Source organism: Hemitrygon akajei, chromosome 8, assembly GCF_048418815.1.
Source record: "Hemitrygon akajei chromosome 8, sHemAka1.3, whole genome shotgun sequence".
Taxonomy (NCBI): domain Eukaryota; kingdom Metazoa; phylum Chordata; class Chondrichthyes; order Myliobatiformes; family Dasyatidae; genus Hemitrygon; species Hemitrygon akajei.
In genome coordinates, this window is record NC_133131.1 from 90,509,610 (window position 1) to 90,532,815 (window position 23,206).

Here is a 23,206-nt window from a genome sequence, read left to right on the forward strand (position 1 = left end):
ATCTAGCAATGCAGTCACACATCAGCAGTGGGGTGAGCACACAACACCGCTGCTCGGCGGGATGGAGCCAACACACACTGACTAGTCTTTCTGTCAATAAGTCCAGGATCCAGTTACAGAGAGAGGCGTTGAGTCCCAACGAGGACAGTTTACCCACCAGCTTCTGAGGGGTGTTCATATTAAATGCTGAGCTGAAGTTGATAAGCAGCATCCTGGCGTATGAGGGAGGCACCATTTTCCGGCTGTGACAGGACAGAGTGGAGTACAGAGGCTAAGCCATCAGTAAGCAAGTCATTCACAGGACCAGAAAACTGAGTACTTGTGCATGTGAACTCTACTTCTCTTTCTCTATCTAATCACTTCTACCTATGCAAGTGTGAAACTGACTAATTGAATGGAATAATTCTAAACTAGAAAGACTTCCGATTCATCATTTTTGTTTAACCATTAGCAATATTACTCTTTTGCCAGAAGATTCTGGGAACATGATCCAGGTAAATAACTCGGTAGATTTTTACCAAAAAGGTGTAATTATTTCAATGAGATTATTAGTAACAACACATTTAGTGGGAGCAATTTTCTCTAAATGACAATAGGAAAATGGTAATATCTAGTGAGATATTAAGTTAAGAGTTAACCATATAGCTGTGGACCTTTAGTTACACTGGCCTAACCAGGAAAGCGTGAAGGCTTGATCTCCTAAAGTACATCAATGAATTTGACATGAAATAGGCATATAATCCAGATTAAATCAAACAACTTATTGAATGAAACAAAGAAGCAAGAACTAACGTGTAATTCTATTTATTAATTTTTTAAAAATTTATTGAGGGACAGCACAAAATAAGACCTTCCAGCCCTTTGAGACGTGTTGCCCAGCAACCCCTGATTTAATCCTAGGACAATTTACAATGACCAATTAACCTACTAACTGATAAGTCTTTGGACTGTGGGTGGAAACCAGACACCCAGAGAAAATCCACTCATTCCACAGGGAGGATGTATAAACTCCTTACAGATGACATTAGAATTGGAATAGAACTCTGAACTCCTAACACCGCGAGCTGTAATGACATCATGCTGACTGGATTTCCCATTAGTCCTACGACTGCTGTTTGACAGCAAACTATCCTTTTATTTGAATTATGAAAATAAGAGGTCTAGCTGGTAATAATTAAATGGATGTTTAAAAGTTAGACATAATTAAGCTTTGCAATCCAGAAAGATGGCAATCATAAAATGAGGACCTCATTAAAATCTATTCCATGGATAAAGTATAAAAATTAGGAATTTTCAGCAGCATGGCAAATGCATAAAAATATAAGTCGATGCACTGACACTAAGTTAATATACAAGAAGCATGAGCTTCACAAATCTGCTTTTCTTCATCCATAGCATGTTCTTTTGGCAACAAACATTCTGGAAATATGTCAGATCTAGCAAATATTCTTTCCTTTTTGTTGCCATGACAAAACTCATCTAATTAGAGATGCCAGGACAGTTCTCAGTAATACACTTATGCTTTATGTGACTTACATCCAATTTATTTACAGGTCTGTTTTTGAATTGAAGTGTTAATGTGACAAGTTAAAGAATAGATGCATTTTAATTGTTATTTATTGGAGAGTTGTCTTCTAGAAGACAGTTATAAAATATTATTTAGTGATCTAGTTAAAATGCCAAGCTACACATTACAACGTTAAGAGAGAAAGCGAGAAGATGAAGCAAATCAGAAGCAAGTGATCTTCCAGTCAGACGCTTTTGAAGTTATAAAAATAAAACCCCTAGACGAGGAGGAATACAATGTTCTTCAGCTCTTTGATAATCATCTTATCCAAGGGCAGCTAAGCTGTACCTTAATGGTCCAGTTTGGTTCAGTCTGATTGGTTTTCAGAAAAACATATATCTAACAAGTTACAATGCTGTAAACAGCTAGCTACATTCGATATCACTTGTTACCATATCATGATCTGGACAACTTTAATTTTTTTCAATGGGTTGTGAAGTTATTTTGCTCAGTAATCAGAAGTACATCTTCTGCTTCTGAAAGAGAGGCAAGCAAGCATTCAGTTCCTGACCTAATCGATTCATATGACACGGTGTATGCTGCAAAAGTGCTCCCAATGAAGCTATTATTTTCACAATACCTGAGCTGACCAGTATGTATTAACCTTGCAGATAACTTTACTCAAGAAGGGCAGCAGGGATAAAATAGGTAATTACAAACCAGCAAGCTTAATGTTAACAGTAGGGAAAAATGCTGAAGGCCAGAATTGTTCTACACTTGGAAAGATGGAGCTTAATCAAAGATGTATCAGATTCCTTCTTGTCTGGACCTTTTCCTTTTCCACCTATCTCTTCCCAGCTTCTTACTTCATCCACCCTCCCCTGCCCACCTGCTTTCCCCTTCCCCCACATTATTCTGGCTTCTTCCCCCTTCCTTTCCAGTCCTAAAAAGGATCTCAGCTCGAGACATTGACTCTGGTCATTTCCGTAGATGTTGCTTGACCTGCTGAGTTCCTCCAGCATTTTGTGCATGTCGCCAAAGATGGTCAGCATGGCTTTGTTCCTGCCTGAACAATTTGTTTGAATTATTTCAAATAACAGCAAAATGCATCAATTAAAACTGTGCAAGTTGGCATAGTCTATGTTGACTTTATTATGCCTTAACAAGGTTCCATATAGAAAACTCATCCAAAAGATAAGAACTCATGGAATCTAACACAAGTTGGCAAATTGGATCCAAAATCAGTGTTGTAACAGGAGGTAGAGGGTGTTGCCATCAGAAGATTATGATCAGTAGTATACCCGACGGCTGAAATCCATACTGTTTTCCAAATACATTAACAATCTGGATATGAATGTTTGAGGTGTGAATAGTAAGCTTGCAGGTGACAAGGTAGTATGATTTTTAGTGAGGAGGACATTGATCAGTTGGTAAAATAGGCAGAGCACTGGCAAATAAAATTTAATCCTGATAAGTATGAGATGAAACACTTTGGGTGGATTAATAAGGATAGAACAGATTCTAGTGAATGATGGAACCCTTGAGTGTGTTAAAGAACATGAGACCTTTGTGTACAAGTCCATGGGTTCCTGAAAATGGCAGATAAGGTGATCAACAAGGCATTCAGTGTGCTTGCATTAGTTTGCTTGGGCAGTGAAGTTACAGTACAACTTTATAAAATGTTGGTTAAGCCACAGTTTTGAGGCCTGTTGACATTTTTTGGTTGCTATGTGTTTGGAACAATGTATTGGAGAGATTTCAGAGGGCATTCATCTGAATGTTGTCTGGAATTGAATAGTTTATTATGATGGTGTGAGGATCACAAAATGTGAGGAGAGTGAATAAGCAGAATTTGTTTTCTTTGGAGTGGTAAAGATTAGGGAGGTGGGGAGGGAACCTTGTAGTGTGACTCATAGTCAGTGGTCAGTCTTCCCATCCTTATTATCTATAAATAATCTCTATGAATTGGAATTTGTACTTAAAATTCATACACTTGACCATATCTTTGCATGTTTGTCTATCCGCAAACATCATATTACATCTCACATCTCCAGTCAGTCAGCTCCATCACAGGCACTAGCCTCCCCTGCATCCAGGGACATCTTCAAGGCAAGATGTCTCAAAAAGGCAGTATCCGTCAGTAATGAACCCCAGCCCCCCGAACATGCCCTCTTCTCATTGCTACCATCAGGAAGAAGGTACAGGAGCCGGAATGCACACACTCAGTGATTCAGAAATAGCTTCTTCACCTCTGCCATCTGATTTCTGAATGGATATTGAACCTATGAACACTACTTCACTTTTTTTTCCCTTCTTTTTTGTACTACTTATTTAACTTTTTACATATATACTTCTTACAGTAATTCAGTTTTTTATTGTGTATTAGACAATAGACAATAGACAGTAGGTGCAGGAGTAGGCCATTCGGCCCTTCTAGCCAGCACTGCCATTCACTGTGATCATGGCTGATCATCCACAACCAGTACCCCGTTCCTGTCCTCTCCCCATATCCCTTGACCTCGCTATCTATAAGAGCTCTATCTAACTCTTCTATCTATAAGAACTCTATCTATTGCAATGCACTGCTACCAGAAAACCACAAATTTCATGACATATGCTAGTGATATTAAACCTGATTCTGATTATGCACTTGCCACCTATTCAATCATGAATTTCACTTCACAAGCACTTGAGGAACACTCAGATGAAACAGGCTGCAATATAAGACTGTTTTGCCTACACAATGAAACATTTGGAATCTTACCAGAATACCTGGGTTCAGTATCGAGGATCACTAATAATGTAGATATAGAGCTGAGAACCTATTCCTCACAATCTCCCACCTTCCCTACACATTCCATTTTGGAAATTATGGATAAATCCACTGGCACATTGACAGCCCCAGTGCCTGATAGGCAAAGCTGCAACATTCTCTACAGCACAAACAGCGGTCACCCACACGCAGCAGAAGGCAGGTTGCTGTTGTGCACATTGAACTCTCTAAGTAATAAGGCAGTGGACGGCTGTTGTCACAAAAATGGCTTGCCGCGTGCCCAGGGGCATGCAAGATCATACAGTTTTCCAACAGTTTGAAGCTAACAGACTACCAGACTAGTGAAGCCTGTATGAGTAGTAGTAGCTCCGTGAGGCACAAGCCTGGCATTATTGCTGTTTGAAATTACTGGTGTGAAGTAGTTCACTGGTATGTTAAAGATTCTATGTAATGAGAATTTATCATTGTTTAAGATATAGATTGACTGCTGGAAAATGGGTTTAGTATGACTTGATACTCATTGGCTGATAAGGATACAGTGGCAAGGAAAGCCTATTTCCATTCTGTCTCACTCTACTCAGCAATCAAACATTTACTATTGCTATTTATCCAGTGGCCTGTGTAGGGTAATGCAATAGGTGCAAACATATGCATAATTCACAACCACTGACATTGAGTTGGAGTTCATTTTAAGAGGCTGGTCTGACGTGATGACATAGCAACATGAGTATTTTACTGCGGTTTAATTTCTGTGTTTGGTAAAACTGAGTTGTTATGGTTTCTCTTAAACTTAAAATACCGCTGTGGTTTTATTTACGAAAGCCTGCCTTAGTGACTCTGATGCTCTAGGACGATTCTAGAGTTATTCAACATGTCAGCCAACACTCTAGTTCTGGGAGCAAAATGCCAACACTTGGTTTGTACAAGCTGAGGTCCAATTCACGCTGCAACAAATCTCCATGGACGACACCCGATATTACTATGTAGTCGTGTTGCTCAGCAGTTCCACATAACAGGACTGCTCTGAGTCTGCTTGATCACCCACCTGAACATGAAAAATACTGCACGCTGAAAACTCAACTTTTACAAAATTTTGGACTAACTGAGTCTGAGCATGTGAAATAGTTGCTCTCCTTGCCTGGACTGGGGGATTCCAGGCCTTCGGAGCTAATGGACCATATGCTGCCTTTCCTGGGAAATCACCATCTTTGTTTTATTTTTAAAGAACTCCTTATGCAGTAAATGACTGAGCAAGTTTGCATAGCCCTCACTGACACCCCTGACTGACTGTTAGAAGCTTGCAAAAATGGCTGATAATCTACACTCAGCCAGGCTGAGGTGCAAAATTCCTCCTCCTTTCCCAGCCTTAATAGGCCTGGGTTCCCAGCAGGGCCTCCAACTGATGCACACCTGAAGCTGCTAAATAGACAACGTTGCGTCTGTGCTTTTACCACACTTTTTTTTGGTATGAATGCTAGGAAGTGCTGACTGCCTTGCAGCTTTGACAGTGCCAGTGCGTCAGGGCATCTCAGGTCTATGAACTCTATGGATTCCGACTGCCAGGGTTGTATACTGTTCATTACGGACACGTTTTCAGGGTGATGCTCCTTGTGTGACATGGATGCTGTCAGCATTGCCTATTAATAAGAAGGCAAAGAGCAATGAAACCTCACTGCAGGCTGCCAAAGGCAGTAGGATCCAGAGTTACAGTACACAATGGGTAGCACTCTACTTTAGTGGCCAAATTTATACATGGGAATTTACGCATGTGATGGTTTGACCATGTCAATGTGGACATAGTTGGTCCTCTTCCCTCCTCCTGTGGTTTTGTGAACCTCCTTACCATGGTGGATTGTACCACAGGGTGGTCATAAGTCGTCCCTCTGGCATCGATGATGGACACAGATGTGGCTTGGGCGTTTATCAGCACCTGGGTTGCTCGGTGTGGAACCCCATCTGATATTTTGTCTGACTGTGGTCTCCAGTTCACATCAGACCTTTGGTGTGGACTATACCACACTACAGCTTATCACTCACAATCCAATGGCCTACACAAGGGGTTTCACCACTCCTTAAGGCTACTCTGAGGGCTTCCCTGATGGATAAGTGTTGGCACAATTGCTTCCCGTGGGTCCTGCTGGGGTTCAGAATGGCTCCAAAAGAGGACCTGTAGATGTCTACGGCTGAGTGGTATACAGGCAGCCATTACAATTGCCAGACAATTTTGTTTCTGATGCCACTTCTGTTGGTTGGCCCCTCAACAGCATTCTGCCCTCCTCAGTAAACTCATTTCCTTTGCATCTATTCCTACTTCCCATCATGGCGTACAGCACTGGTTCTTGACCTGCATTCCATGATGTTCGTTTTCATCCACTGTAATGCATACCAACATCTCCTTAGGACCCCTCATGATAGCCCGTTCCGCATTTTGGAACAGAAAGGGAAAGCTTTTATCATAGATACGAGGGGTAATCATGAATGTATTTTGGTAGATTGCCTTAAATGGGCCTGCCAGGATTTGGAGGATTACTCTGCAATGCCCCCCGGCATCATGAGACATGACCACAAGCGTGCCAACACACTTTTGGACAAGCCAGAGGCACCTGCCTGTTCCTCCACCCATGGAACACAGGACATGAACCGGATGGCTTGTCCTGAGCTTTGCACAGGCTCAGTGCCAGTTCTAGTAAATTCTGGGTGGGCCTGTGTAGGGTAATGTAACGCTTGGGAACATATACATAATTCACAACCACTGACATTGAGTTGGGGTTCACTTTAAGAGGCTGATCTGACACAAGGATGTAATAACGTAAAGTTTTCACCGCACTTTATGTTCTGCGTTTGATTGGCAAGAAAAGTAAGTTGTTACAAAAACTGACTATTGGTCCATATGATCCTTAAGAATTAGGAAATAGCTCATTGGCAGATTAATTTGGCATGCTTTACAATACTGTGACTGGTAGTTGGTAGCCACATAACGGGTATATATTTAGAGAATAAAACAGAATGTATGTTTTAGGTCAATGACTCTTGATCACAACTGGAAAAATAAGAAAGCAAGTGTGTATTTAAGTCTCAGAGGAAGATTGTGGGAGATATGTCACCGCTGTCTGTAAGGTGTTTGTACGTTCTCCCCATGACTGAAAGGGGTGCCCCTGGGTGCTCCAGCTGGTAGGTTAATTGGGCACTGTAAATTGTCCTGTGATTGGGCTAGGTTTAAATTGAGACTGTTGGGTGGCACAGCTCGAAAGGCCGTAAGGGCCAATTCCACACAGTATCTCGGTCAATAAATATGGAGAAAACAATGGGAATGCCATTGTTAAGGACCTCCAGCACCCAGGACATGCCCTTTTCTCACTGTTACCATCAGATAAGAGATACAGAAGGCACACAGTCAGCAATTCAGGAACAGCTTCTTCCCCTCTGCCATCCGATTCCCAAATGGAACATTGAAACTTTGGACACAAACCTCACTTTTTTTTAATATACAGTATTTCTGTTTTTGCACATTTAAAAATTTATTCAATATACGGAATTGATTTACTTGTTTATTTATTATGTTTTATTTTATTTACTTTTTTTTCTCTCTCTGCTAGATCATGTATTGCATTGAACTGCTGCTGCTAAGTTAACAAATTTCACGTCACATACTCATGATAATAAACCTGATTCTGATGGGGTGGAGACCATGATTGTCCGGGTGATACAACAGGATGCACTGAAAATAATTGTGTCACCTGGACAATCTTGGTCTCTTCCTCGACCTTCTTTTTGTTCTCTCTGCCTGGCTCTCCTCTTCAATTACAATATGCTTGCTTTCTAACTTCTCCAGTTCTGATCAAGGGTTATTCGTTTGAAATGTTACCGGTTTCTACTTCCCTAGGTGCTGCCTGGCCTGTTAAGTAATTCCTTTTGCTTTTCATTCACATATCTAACATCCACGTAAACAAATGGAGGCTAAATTTATGCACTGCACCTAAGAACAAATTCATTCAGTACTTTTTTTTCGGTTATGGGCATCATTAAGAAGACAAGCATTTATTGTTTATTTTAGGTTTCCTTGAGAAGGCAGCTGTTGGTATTACACACTGCTGGAATCTTCTGAAATTACTTGCACCGTCCTTTTAAATGAGAAGGTCCAGGACTTTAATCCAGTGACAATAGATGAACAAATACTGTGTGTCCAATTCAGCATGGTGTGTGCCTTGGAAGGGCACTTGTGGGTAGTAGTTTATTATACTTCTGCTGCTTTTGTAAACTAAATTGGTGGGAGGTTACAGGTTTGGATGAGGTAGCTAAACTTTTGGTTGTAGTCCACTGTAGCTGGAGGGATTATATGTGAATGGGTTGACTTCAAGTGTACCGATGTGGCCACAGCAGCATCAAAACTGCCCGACAAATCAGTGGCACCAGACTACCTGCCATCGGGGACATGTAAGCAGAAAGATGCTGAGAAAGGGCCAGTAACATCATGAAGGATCCCACCCAGCCTGCTAATGGACTGTATGATCCACTCTCATCAGGGAGGAGGCTACATAGCATCCACATTCAAAAAGTTACTTTCCCCAAGCAGTAAGGTTAATCAACACCTCCACATCCCCAACTACCACTACTTTTTCATTTCCTGTCAGTCAGCTCATGTACAGACTCTACTGTGCCTAGCATCGCTTTGTGGACATACAATCCATGCATATAAGCTATCTTATGTATTTATATTTATTGTGTTCTCTTATTATTTTAACGTTCTTTATCTTACTGTGTATTTCTGCGCTGCATCAAATCCCGAATAACAATTATTTCGTTAACCTTTACGCTTGTGTAATGGAAATGACATTAAACAATCTTGAATCTTGAAACATTGCATATGTGCTTTGCAAGCATAGGAGAACTTTGGGGATTTCATAAAGCAGTCTCTGCATTGTGAGTAGGCACAACAGTTAGTTAAATGTGGGATAGACCTTTACTCATTTTTCCCGTGATAGTTTATCCTGTCAGCACAAAGAAGAGAATGTTTAATGTGGAAGGAAGATCCATGCTAGATAAGTATGGATTTGTTCCTCTGGTGGTAATAAGCACTAAAATTAGTGATAACTAAAATCTAATTTATTATTTCAACCAAGTTGCAATTTTCTTTTAAAATTAAATATAAACTTATAAATTGCAGTATGAATACTCATCTGCCATTCAAAGTATATATACATTTTGCAAGCGTGTACAATAAGTTAACATCAGGACATAGTTTGATCCGAACCAAAATAAGCAAAATTATTTAGATGAAAACTTGTGTATGGTTGTCACGGAAACTTCTGGGAACTGGGCCTTTAACAGGAAAGGATATTTGTTGCACTGGGCTTCACCTGCAGCAGGGATCTGGCCTCTTATTGGATAACTACACCTAGATATTATCTACAGGGAAGAGGTAATTTCAAGGGCAGACAACAGCGTAGTTTAGCTGCCTCCACATGCAAGTTTGGCACCCAATTTAGACCTTTTGCTGTTGGTAAAATGTGGTTTCTAATGAGGCAGTTCTGCACTTTGTGAGTTTTAAATTTCAAAACAAATTTTTTAATTTCATTTTAATGGCATAATTTTAATCTGAACCCATGATTGTATTTGATTTATTAGCATTGCACAGATTCAAAATTAAAATTTCACAGAGAATTTGGACTGAGTTATCTCCTGCCAAAACATCAGGTCTGATGAGTCCTCAAAAGCAAAGTACTGAACTTCTATGACAACAGAACAGGTCATGGCTTCTTCTGAAAATCTACTGCACTAATTGCTTTAATTTCTTTAATGATTTTAATTCTGTTACAATCACATAGGGAATTTGATACTTTATAAAAAGAGGTATCTGAGCAAGAAATATTCACTCATGGATTTGAGATTGAGAAGTACAGATAAACAATTGCTAAAATTGAAATATGAATGAAGGATTATCTATATACATACACGCAACATTTTATTAAAAAAGTTAGGGAGGTATTTATAACAGGTTTACAGACAAAGAACTAACTGACAACTTAACAGCTGTAATGTAAGACAAAACAGAAACGCTTTCTAAGAGTTGATCTGAAATTGAGACATGTATCAACTTTATTTTCTCTATGAAGTCATTCGGTCCTTATTCATTTACTGGGGCGAAGTCATTTTCTTCTTCCACTTCTTCTTCATCATCATCCTCCAGCTCTTCTTCATCTTCCTGTGAAACAGATGTTGACTTTTAAGATGAAGCATTATTTCTTCATTAATCCCAGACAATCGTAATAAAGTTGCTTAATGTTTACAGTAACCTCTGATATAACCTTTTTTCATTTCTAAAACAATATCTGCATTAAATCAATTTTCATTATTTTAATGCTGTAATACTTGGGTCTCATTTATATCTTTAAATACGATATATTGATCTAACATGTTAGCATCCTGAGGAACCTTCTTTTTAATTTCTCTTTTGATGATTGTCACAATGTAATCAAAAGATAATTTCCTTGATTAATTCAACGTTGATTTGAAAAGATATTTAAGATATTGAAAATAAGGTTTATAAAAGTATTAATTATCTCAAACTAATAACACCAAATTGATGCAGTGATACAAAATGTTCTTTTACTCAGTTATTTCAGTCAATTGAAGTAACTATAAACCTTACTTCACAAGCATTTTATGTCTTTGTATTTTATGCTCTCTATCCCAAAGCTTCCTGACAAGTCTGTCAATTTTCCAATTACTAGCAGCACCATATGTTATCTGAAGTTTGATCAAGTCTATCATAGGAAAAAAAAATCATGTCAGACAGCAGTATGCTGCTGATCTACCATAACCCCTATTTAAGGAATCCTGCCTGCCAGTCTTTGCAGAGTCACAGTATGCCAATCGTTTAAATGAATTAGTGTCAGTACATTCTTTAGCAATGATTAGTTCAATAGGTGGTACTGCATTCAATTTTAAGAAAGAAGCTGTAATTATGACACCAGCAGCAACTAATTTTCAATAAATTTTGAAATACTTTTGTTTACCCTAAAGTAAACAAAAGTATTTGGATCAGGAGGGGTGATCCGTGGGTCAATGCTGCTGGGACACAAGCTGGGATCTGATCAACCCCGGCCGGGTTGCCTGGGCGAGTGTGTATAATGTTGAAAGACCCGAAACACCCGACGACCCCAGGTTACATCACCGATGATGTGTCCCAGTGCATCACAGGATGTATCTCAGAATCAGAATTTTTTCAAGGATTCAATAAATTGTTGTATGAGACATTAGGAAATGATAGTCAGACGTCAGTGAGACAAATGTAGGAGGTTCAGCATTCAAGGAACAAGTTCAGAATATCACTGGATCTGTATTTTGCTGATATATTAGACACTTTCAATATTTAAAGTGTAGTACAGAGATAGATGACAATGTGGATACTGTGACATGGCCTCACACAGAGACAGCAAATGATAGAAATATCCCTCTGCATTGTACTTATTGTGATAGCTTACTCCTTTCAATGAAGGATATGTGAAAATTCTACTGTATTTCAGCAAATGAGTGCATTCCACATTATCCAGCAGCAATGCACACTGTGTGTCAATAATAATGGATAATGGTGGTCTCTTAAAAGATGTGGTGGCATGTGGTAACCTGCTATATGAAATACACTGGCTCAGTAATAAACATGGGACTGTGAACAGTTAAGCCTGGTACCAATTGCTTTTATAGACAGATATAAAATATTTACAATAGATTGCAAATTTTGACACTGCAACTGCAAAGTAGATAGCGGTTTATTATTCAGGGAAAAGGAGACCATAGCTACATGGATCATTTTCATATGACAGGCTCGACAACTTTGACATTTGCTTTGTTAAGAATTGTGAAGCAGCTGTCAAATGAATGCACCCCCTAGGGCTTTATACATTTTACAACAATGCCCTCTGTTGTACATCTTTATTGGTTTTCATAAGGGAAGAAATGTGATTGCATGTGGAAAATGCCACCTTAATAATGGCTCTATGAAAGAAAGCTTGGACTGACTAATGACAAAAACGTGGCAGCTACTTGCTTGCTCAAATGCAAATACTCCGCAAGAGAAACTCTTTGTAAATGTTAATTTTGCTGAAGAATTAAGAGGAAGATTTCTAACAGATGTTAATTTTATTAACTTATTTCACTTACTTGTTATGTTACACCTTATTTGTTGTTATGAGCTAAAGGGTTAACACAATAGATTATGATTTCATCCTGATCAATACTCCACCTCTAAATAGGTGAGGAAGGTAGTAAAATTCAATGCCAATTCCCTAAAATAATAAAAAAAAAACAATGCATGCATCATATATTAGGAAAACCTCTATAATACCACTAGCTCTTTAACAGCTTTGCACTTTAAATTTCCAATCAATCAAATCTGTAATCAGCCTTTCTGGCTTCTGCCCCCTTCAGCTGCAGTTCAGATGAAAGGTCTTCATCCAAAGCATTGACTGTTTATTCCCCTCTGTCGATGCTGCCTGACTAGCTCCTCCAACATTTTGTGTGTGTTATCAAGGTTTCCAGCATCTGCAAGATTGCTAAATTATTACTTAATTTGCCATCCACTTTTTGAGTATTCTAAAAAATATTGTGATGATTGTAAATACATTATAATTGGTATAATGTGCAAGGTAGAGATTCCCTGAAAAATTGATCCAAATATTTCAGATAAATTATTAATTTTATACAAGTTTTGAGTGTAATATGTTCAGGTGGGATTATTTATATCAGCATCATCAGTATGCATGGCATTTAAAATGACACTTCATACATACTAGAATTAGTTTTTAAATATTAAATAGAGCCTACTAAAACTGGATTAAGATCAAGCAAAGACTTCATCAACAATAATACTAAATTGTTTTATTAAAATAAACTGGAGAAAATGCTTCATTTCTACAACTAACAAGAGCTGAAAACATTGATCTTAAAAAGTGCTTTTCTATGCAATTTGTTTTTGCTAAGTACAGTATCTCTAATAGTATAAAAAAAACTGTCTTTAAAGAAGGTAGTTATTATTTACCAAGAAGGTTGCAATTTCAGATTCATATAAACCCCAAAACAAGTGGAATGCTTTGTGTAATATTGCAAAAAAAATGTAATGACGGGCTCATTTTACAAGAGTGATATAAAACTAAGACTTTATAAAAATGTTCAGATAATGGAGTGGGTAGATTGATAATAAATTCAAGTTTATGTTGAAAACTGTGAGATGTTTTGGAAGAGTGAAAACGTTTGTGTATACAAACGTTTGTAGAATGAAGATTTAGTGATTCACTTATGTAATTTTATGAAATGCAAATACAGATAAACAATAAACAAGCCAAAAAATGGGAACTAGATTAATAGACTGAAAAATCCATGAAATGGAAACTCATTGACTGTTTCAAACAAGATTTCTTGGAAGTCGGCAGGACTGGCAACAGAGTTTTTGCAAAAACAAATGATTCAAGTAGTTGTTAAAAGCTTAGCCTGTTGTATCGTGTTCTTTAGCTTCCATTAGACTGTGTTCATTATCTCTACAGAATAGTTAACTACCCTTGCTTGACTGGATCCACATTCAAAAATCCAAAATAAAAGATCACACCCTACAATGGCATAGCTGAGAATAGTTAGAAAATGTCTACTGCACTTGTTTTCCCATGGTGGAATTCATGCTCTGTTTAAATAGAAAATTACTAATTCCATTTACTGTTGCTTTCTAAACATAAAATTCAACATTAGGTATGACATTGATAATCTCCTTCTACATTAACATAAACAATATCAGAATAATCTGGAAAAAAAAGACTGTAGTTAGTCACCTATATTCCTTAAAATAATCCAAACATGCGGACAGTAACATGCTTTTGTCCTCTGCTATCGGATTCCCCCTTCCCCAGCCATTATCTTTTTCACCAATCGACTTCCCAGCTCTTCACTTTCACCCGTCCTGGTTTCACCTATCACCTTGTACTTCTTCCTCTCCTCCCTCACCTCTTACTCCGACTTCTCATCTCTTTACTCCAGTCCTGACAACGGGTCTTGAACTGAAACATCGACTGTTTACCCTTTTCAATAGATGCTGCCTGGCCTGCTGAGTTCCTCCTGCATTTTGTCTGTGATGCTGACAGTAAGTAGCATTGATGAGTTGATATTAATTTTACATTATCAAAAAGACAGACTTTAAATCTTTTAGTGTATATTCTAGAGATGTATCTAAATCATGCCAGCTTCAAAATAGCATTAAAATTAAAAAATAAATTAATGGTTTTGACAAGAGGTATGCTGAAATAAAGTGCTCCTTACAGTATATCAACACAAAGACACTTAGAAATAAGAGTTTAGTCCATGAGTCTGCTCTGTCATGCAACAGGGCAGCACTAACTTGTGATCATGTACTTGTCTTTACCTAAGATTGCTTGAGGCTTTTGGTTAACAAGTCTAAGATTGACAGTGTTAAAATTAATGAATTATCTATATTGATTTACATTTTTATAAGAAAATTCAAAACATTTTGGTAAATTTAAACCACACTTTTCTCTCCCATCATCCCCCAAAGCTTAAAATATATTGTACTTCCTGCAGTGTGGAGCCCAGAAATCTGCATGAGCCATGTGAGGTCTAATCAGTGTTGTGTAGCTGTTACGTAACTGCTGGCTTCTTGAATTCTTGTTTCCTAGGAATGAGGTATTTCAATAGCTTTTGTGATTAGTCTCATTTTTTTCTGGCATTTGCTTGCATAAATGCCAACACTATGGAGACTCCCATGCAAAGGCAGAAGTCAGGAACTCGCTGACTAGATCTTACAAACTACATGCTGATATTAGCGTATCAAATTTCTGTGATTTCCTAGCAGTAACACCGAGAAATTGTGCTGTTAGTCTTGAAGGGTGTACTGGCTGCAGGTTTCACTGGAGAAAAATAGTTTCAGGGAGTCTGACAATTTTCAGGTAACTTAAGACTTTAAGTTTATTAGAATTGCTCCTGTGTATCAAATTATTAATGTGGCTTCCAGAGTCAGAGGCATTTGGGTATATTCAAACTCTCTGACAAATGGTGAGCAGGTTGGGTGAGCTTCATGGAATTACCATGGAGAGATCTACTCTAGCTTAGAGCAGATCTAGCTGGAAGCGTAGTGGGAGTTGATGGTGTTTCAGACTGAAATGTCAACTCTTTATTTTATTCCTTTCCATAGGTATTGCCTGACCTGCTGAGTTCCTCCAGCATTTTACGTTTGTTACTCTGGATTTCCAGCATCTACAGAATATCTTGTGTAAATGGCTGAATAGCTGTAAGATTGCAGAGTTTGATCATATCCATCAATTACTGGATTATTTATTTTTATATATTATATTCTGCTGTTAGTATTTTTTGTTCTAACAACTGTAAGTGTTTTTAAGTTTCAGATATGAGAACATTCTGATTCCTTAGCTCCCCTCCATTTGAACAAAATGTTTCCCTTCTTCCTACAAAAAATAACCTTGTTCTACCATGTTACATTCACCCACTACAATTTTGCTCACTCCTTTAACCTATTTATACCTCTTTGTTGATAATATTCTCCTCGTAACTTGCCTCCCTAATAAAATAACTAACTATAGGAAATCTTCAAGACAGTCTGCGCTCAACCATCTTTAGCTGCTTCATAAATGAATTTATTTGTTCCTGAGTAGATAAAAATAAATCCAACTGCTCACTGTAATATTGTGAACGTATCCGAACTTTGATGATTTTTGAGGAAAGTTAGTAGCAAATTTCTATAGCTGTACCATGGAGCTCATTCTGACTGGTTGAATCACCACCTGGAACAGATGCTCCAATGCACATGATGAAAAGATGTTGCAAAGGCATGTAGATTCAATCAACTTCGACCATCAAGGACATCTTCAGAAGGCAGTGCTTCAAGAAGTTTGCTGCCATCATTGGGGACCATCAACACCCAGGACGTGCCCTTTTCGCATTACTACCATCAAGGAGAAGGTACAGGAGCTAGAAGATCCATACTCAACATTTTAAAAATAGCTCCTTCCCATCTGCCACCAGATTTCTGAACATACCATTAACCCATGAATGCTACCTTATTATTTATCTTTTGGCCTCTCGCTATCATAAATGATTATGTCTTACACAGTACTGCCTCCACAAAACAACAAATTTCAAGACATATGTCAGTGATAAAAAGCATGATTCTGATTCTCATTCAATTCTGATTCCGCCTATTGTTCTACTATGCCAAGCAATTTACCTAACACTGAATAACAACTAATTTCACTTTCTGATCTGAAATGTTAATTTTGTTCCTCCTACGACTGATACTGCTGCACCTGCTTTGAATTTTAAACTTCACTCAATCTTTGAACGTTCAGGAACACAATTTAATTTAAAGCTTGAATTTAGATTCTCTCCGGTAAGTTTAAGGTGTAGAAGCTCAACATATCTTTCAAACTGTGGAGCCCAGAATAACTCATGGTAAAACAGATGTGGGCAACACATCTGGTCTTTGCAGTGTTTCTTCCTGACTTGTGTCAAGAGGGTGATCAGAATCAGAATAATGAAATGTTCTCTAGGTTTATGCTGGGGCATGTTTTATCAGCATTTCTTACCCTTTCAAGGAAACTTTTATTATTGGGTACCCCAATTGCTGTTAGATTTTAATATCACTAGTATTGATAGTCATTGATGATTTTTGTGTTCAGTATAATTTATTACATAAAGTACAACAGTAATTTAATACAAAATACTCTGGATTATTTATTTGAATCAATTTGCAATCATATTTCCTGTTTCCTTGAGAGGATCTCTTCCAGGTAAAAGCAGCTCATGGGTAACCCATTTCCAGTAGCCCTTTTACACACACCAATGAGAAAATAAAAATATATTTAAGTGGAAGAATGCAATTTATTCTATTTTAAGTCAGATGAGATCTTTTAAACAAAATAAATAATCATGTTAACAGGTAAATAGTGCCTGCTCTGTGACTGTCAGGACAGATTTTATTTAGAATCTGAGGAGAAACACACAGATTGGAAATCAGATCATTGAAGAACAAGGAGACAAGGAGTGGGAATAAAGGGGGCCTTTTCTGGTTGGCTGCCTGTAACTAGTGATGTTCAACAGGCATTGGTGCTGGGACCACATCTTCCATGTTATATGTCAATGGTTTGAATGACAGAATTCATGGCTTTGTAACCAGGCTTGCAGATGATACAAAAATAGGTGGAGGGTTATGTAGGGTTGAGGAAGCAGGGAGTCTGCAGAAAGACTTAGACAGATAGGTAGAATGGGCATTGTAGTGGCAAATGGAATATAGTGTAGGGAAGTCATCACTCTGGTAAAAGGAATAAAGGTTAGACATTTTTCTAAATGGGGAGAAAATTCAGAAATCAGAGGTGAAAAGGGTCTTGGGAGTCTTCATGCAGAATTCCCTAAAGGTTAACTTGCAAGTTGAGTTGGTGAAGACGGCAAATCCAATGTAAGCATTCATTTTGAGAGAACTAGAATATAAAAGCAAGGATGTAATGCTGACACTTTAAAAGTCACCTGATTTAGCCAGAGGACGTTGAATCTGTGGAATTCATTGTCACAGACAGCTGTGGAGGCCAAGTCATTGGGTATAGTTAAAGCAGTGGTAGGTGGGTTCTTTATTATTAAGGGTGTCCAAGGTTAAGGGCAGAAGGCAGGAGAATGGGGTTGAGTGGGACCATAAATCAGCTATGATGGAATGATGGCGCTGACTCAATGGGCTGAATGGGCTAATCCTGCCAATATGTTGTATAGAGTTATACTCATTGAGCCACAGAAGACTACAGAATAGAAACAGGTCCTTTGGCCATCTAGTCCATGCCGAACCATTTAAGTTGCCTAGCAGAGATACAACTTTACCATAGGAGGTGTACGGCACCCATTTCCTCTGCTAGTCAGCAGGTCATCCTTGGGCAAGACGTAGCACCTGCTTAGACCCCCCACCCCCAATCAAGGTCACGTGAAGCTATGGGAGTAGGTGGTGCACGGTCATATTAACAGTGGTGCATATAACAAGTCCTAGTTATGTGACCACCAATGAATGCCAAGCAATCTCTAAACAATATTGATAATGGCTGGGGTCACTTGTCTTGTAAAGACACTGCCCAGAAGAAGGGAAAGGCCAACCATTTCTATAGAAAAATTTTCACTCTGAGTGAAAAAGTTTCCCCTCATGTTCCCCTTAAACATTTCACCTTCACCATTAACTCATAACTTTTAGTTACAATTTTACCCAACCTCAATATAAAATGCCTGCTTGTATTTACCGTATCTATGCCCCTCATAGTTTTGTATACCTCTAGCAAATCTCCCCGCAACCTTCTATGCTCTAGGCAATGAAGTTCTAACCTATCCAATCTTTACTTACAACTCAGGTCCTCCAGTCCTGGCAACATCCTTGTAAACCTTCTCTGTACTCTTTCACACTTACTTACTTAATTATTGTAGGTAGCTGAACAATACTGCACACAATTCTCCAAATTAGACCTCACAAATTTCTTATACAACTTCAGCATAACATCTCAAATCCTGTACTCAATAAATTTGATCTATGAAGGTCAATGTGTCAAAAGCTTTCTTTATGACCCTATCCACCTGTGAAGCCACTTTCAAAGAATTATGGGCCTGTATTGCCCATTGTTCTACTGAACTCCTTAGTGCCCAACTGCTCATGTGTAAAACCAATCCTGGTTGTATATGCTTGTCAGAATAAAAGGAAAAGATACCAACCTCCCCACCATCTGTTCTGATTTCCATCCCCCTGCAACTCTAGTTTAAATGCCCCGTGCAATGCTAGCCAACCTTCACATTAGGATATTAGTCCCCCTCCTGTTCAGGTGCAAACCATCCCTTTTATACAGGTCCCACCTTCCCTGGAAGAGAGCCCAATGATCCAAAAATCTGATCCTCTCTCTCCTACACCAACTCTTTGGCCACATGTTAAACTGTATGATCTTCCTATTTCTGGCCTCACTGGCATGTGTCATGGGCAATGATATCAAACTATGGACATCCTGTCCTTTAAGTTAGCACCTAACTCCCTGAACTCACTTTGCAGAACCTTGCCACTCTTCCTACCTATGTCATCAGTACCAGAATAGACCACAATTTCTGTCTGTTCACTGTCCCACTTAAGAATGCTGAGAACTTGATCCGAGATGTCCCAGACTCTGGCACCCAGCAGGCAACATACCATCCAGAAATATCATTCTCATCTACTGTACCTCCTTTCTGTTCCCCTAACCAATGAATTCCATGTCACCACAGGTCACCTCTTCTCCTCACTTCCCTTCTCATTTGTGGAGCCAGACTCAGTGCCACAGATCTGACCACTGTGGCTTTTCTCTAGTAGGTCATCCTCCACAACAGTATCTAAAATGGCTTTACGACAGCTTGCTGTTATGAAAGACCTACATTAGTACCTGTTTTCGTTAACCAAAGAGGATTTTCGCTTTTACGAAAAAAAGACGCCCGCTTTATACATCTGTTTACCCCGAGAAAGACTACCATGACCATGAAGCCTTGTGTGGGCAGTTGTGTGCGCATGCAGGTATGTGCCGATTTTTTTTCTCCAAATCAATTTTGGCTCGCTGTCTTCCCGAATTTGATGTGAAACTACACCGTACATACAATATTTCTACTTTATATAGGCTGTGTACTTATCATATCATTCCTGCTTTTACTATATGTTAGTGTTATTTTAGGCTTTATGTGTTATTTAGTATGATTTGGTAGATTTTTTTTGGTTCTGGGAACGCTCAAAAATTTTTCCCATATAAACTATTGGTAATTGCTTCTTCGCTTTACGACATTTCTGCTTACAAACGTTTCATAGGAATGCTCTACCTTCGGATAGCGGGGGAAACCTGTACCTGTTGTTGAGGGGGATGGCCACAGGGGTACTCTGCACTGGCTGTTTAACCCCTTTCCCTTTCTGACTGCCACCCAGCCTCTTGTGTGCTGCACCCTGAGTGTAACTACATCTCTACATGTCCTATCTATCGCCGCCTCAGCCTCCTGAATGTTCCAGATTTCATCCAGTCCATTTGGAGTGTTAGAAGCTGCAGCAGGACGCACTTCTTGCAGGTAAAGTCATCAGGGACACTGGAGGTCTCCCTGCCTTCCCACGTCCTGCAAGAGCAGCATTCAACTATCCAACTATTCAATGAATAGTTGAGGTTGCAGATGACAAAACAAGGGAGGGTTTTTTACCATTACAGGTCCTCTACTGTTTATAAATGCCAAACTTATGAGCAATGCATTTATAGGAATAAGTGTTCTGCAGATCAGAGGGATGAATTTGCTGGCTATTGCAGAGCTGAAAGCAACTGTTCTTGACACCAACTGAAATTTTGCCATATTGAACCCAAAAAGAATACAATCTAGTTGACACACTGTCCATTTCATGATCCCTACCTGGACACACTGACTAGGCCAGCAGCAGTGCCTTTACCATAAATAGCACTTAAAACCTCATGTGCTGTAAAATCTTTTAAAATAATATTACCTGAGACAAGTTCAGGCTAAATTTGTTAACATCTGATTTATCATTAAGAATTGCAAAATGAAACTTAAAATGCTTCTCCATAGAACCTACAATGCGACAAGTACCTCTGAAGGCATCTTTTGCCTTGTGAGACCTCAGTTCACAGCTGCATTTCTGACTTACAAGCTATTTGGGTTATGAACAGTTTTCAGGAACAGAACCCTATTGTAATCTGGCAATGACCTGTAGCTAAATAACCACTGTATGAGAGGGGCAAAAGCAGTCTTGCCTTTCTTATATAATGACATGCTTAAAGATATGTAAATGGAATTGAGATACAGACAAGCCATGATGAAGAATGGACTAATTGTACTATGTTGTAAGGATAAAAATAGGTAATATTTGAACAGGGCTTCAGATGAAATGACTTACTTCAGTTTCAGAAGAGAAAGGAATTTAGAGTAAGGTTACATGCCAAGAGTCAAAAGCAATTGTATAGTGTTCAAGCCTTAGATGTATTTAAATCCATGCTTTGCACTGTTGTCTTGATTTGGGAAAGCTTCAAAAACAGTAGTGATACTTGAATTTTACTTTTCTCCAGAACTGCATGAACTTGCATCACGCTGCTATCTCGATTTTGCTGAAAATCTCAGAAATCTTATTACAATGATAATTTAAAGCATAACGCATCACTAATGCCAAGACTAAAGCTTGCTGTTCCTAAGCAGTGGAACACATGAATCCCAGAAAGCATACCCATTAGTTTTAATAATAAACGCAAATTTAATTTGTAGAGGACTAGATGTTTTAAAATAAACATTTAGTTGAATATAAACTAAATACACTTGTATTGAGTCTCCAAGACCAGTAACTGCTGTAAAATAATTTGAAGCACATTATGTCGTCAAACTCGAGAATCTTCTGCACATTAAATAAGAAATCTGAGTAGAAACTACAATTAGCACTTCAATTCTAAAGCAAAATTTTATAACATATAATAAATATTATATAATATATAATTCATGTGAGTGTTTCTTAAGTGATTTGGATTGTTAAATTGCCTACACGTCATGAGCCACATAATTTATAGTCTGTTGCAACTCAGTGTTTTTAGGTTAGTATTTCCTATAACTACACCTGTGCAAATCCCTGAAGCATCTGGAAACCTCTTGATTTCTGTTTCAGAGGCTGACATCAGAACATCTTTCAAGAGAGTAAAATCTCGCAAGGCTTCAGGCCCTGATGGCATACTTGATAGGGCACTGAGAACCTGCGCCAACCAACCAGCAGGAGTGTTCAAGGACATCTTCAATCTCTCAGTACTACAGTCAGAGGTTCCCACCTGCTTCAAAGAACTGTTTCCCTTCATTCACCATTGCTGCTGCCCTTATCTGAATCTCCTCTATTTCCTGGACGTTCACACTCACACCATCTTCCCACCACCTTAACAGAGATAGAGTTCTTCTTGTCCTCACCTACCAACTGATGAGCCTCCACATTCAACACATCATTCTCTGCAGCTTCCACCATCCTCAACAAAACCCTTCCATCAAAGACACAAACTTGTACCTCTCTGCTTTCTGCTAGGATCGCTCCCTCCATGAGTCTCTTCTCCATTTGTTATTGCCCATTAATTTTCCTCCTGGCACCCATTCCTGCAAATGACAGAAGTGCTACACCTGTCCATTCATCTCCTCCCTCACCTCTATTCGGGGCCCCAAACAGTCTTTCCAGGTGAGGCAACACTTCACCTGCAAATCTGTTGGAGTTGTTTACTGCATCCGGAACTCCCAAGGCGGCCTCTTCTACACCGATGAGACTGAACGTAGATTGGAGGACTGCTCTGTCAAGCACCTCAGCTCCACCCGCAAAAAGTGGAACTTCATGGTGGCCAACCATTTTATTTCTGACATGTTGGTCCAAGACCTTCTCTTCTGCCATAATGAGACCACTTTCAGGTTGGAGAAGCAACATCTCATGTTTCGTCTAAGTTAACTCCAACCTAATGGCGTAAACAACTTGAGTAATTATTCCCCTCCCCCTTCTCTTTTCTGTACTTTCCCACTCTGATCTCTTACCTCTTCTCCTCACCTGCCTATCACCTCCCTCTGGTGCCCCTCTTTCCTTCCTTTCTCCTTTGATGCACTCTCTTCTATCAGATTCCTTCCCCTCCAGCCCTCTGCTCTTTCCATGTATCACTTCCCAGCCCCTTTCTTCATCCACCCACCAGCTTCACCTATCATTTTCTGGCTTGTCCTCCTTTCCCACCCCCCCACCCCCCACCTGCTTATCTGGCATCTTCCCCCTTACTTTCTAGTCCTGATGAAGGGCCCCAGTCTGAAACATAAACTATTTATTTCCATAGATGCTGCCTGACCAGAATTCCTCCAGCATTTTGTGTGAATTACTCTAGATTTCCAGT

The 23,206-nt window shown here is 39.0% G+C and overlaps 1 protein-coding gene across 4 annotated transcripts in view; it reads right to left on the reverse strand.

The window, feature by feature from the left end:
- The window catches only part of phf14 (PHD finger protein 14), a 259,027-nt gene that overhangs the window by 2,890 nt on the left and 232,931 nt on the right, over window positions 1-23,206 (reverse strand). The window contains exon 17 of one of the 4 annotated variants that reach the window (XM_073054154.1): window positions 7,543-10,482. The exons of 2 other annotated variants lie outside the window; for them this stretch is intronic. In XM_073054154.1, the coding sequence (XP_072910255.1) occupies window positions 10,413-10,482 (70 nt within the window). In that variant the 3' untranslated portion in view covers window positions 7,543-10,412. Of the gene's footprint in view, window positions 1-7,542; window positions 10,483-23,206 lie in introns of those variants that run through there. One more of the 4 variants, XM_073054152.1, reaches the window with a different exon arrangement.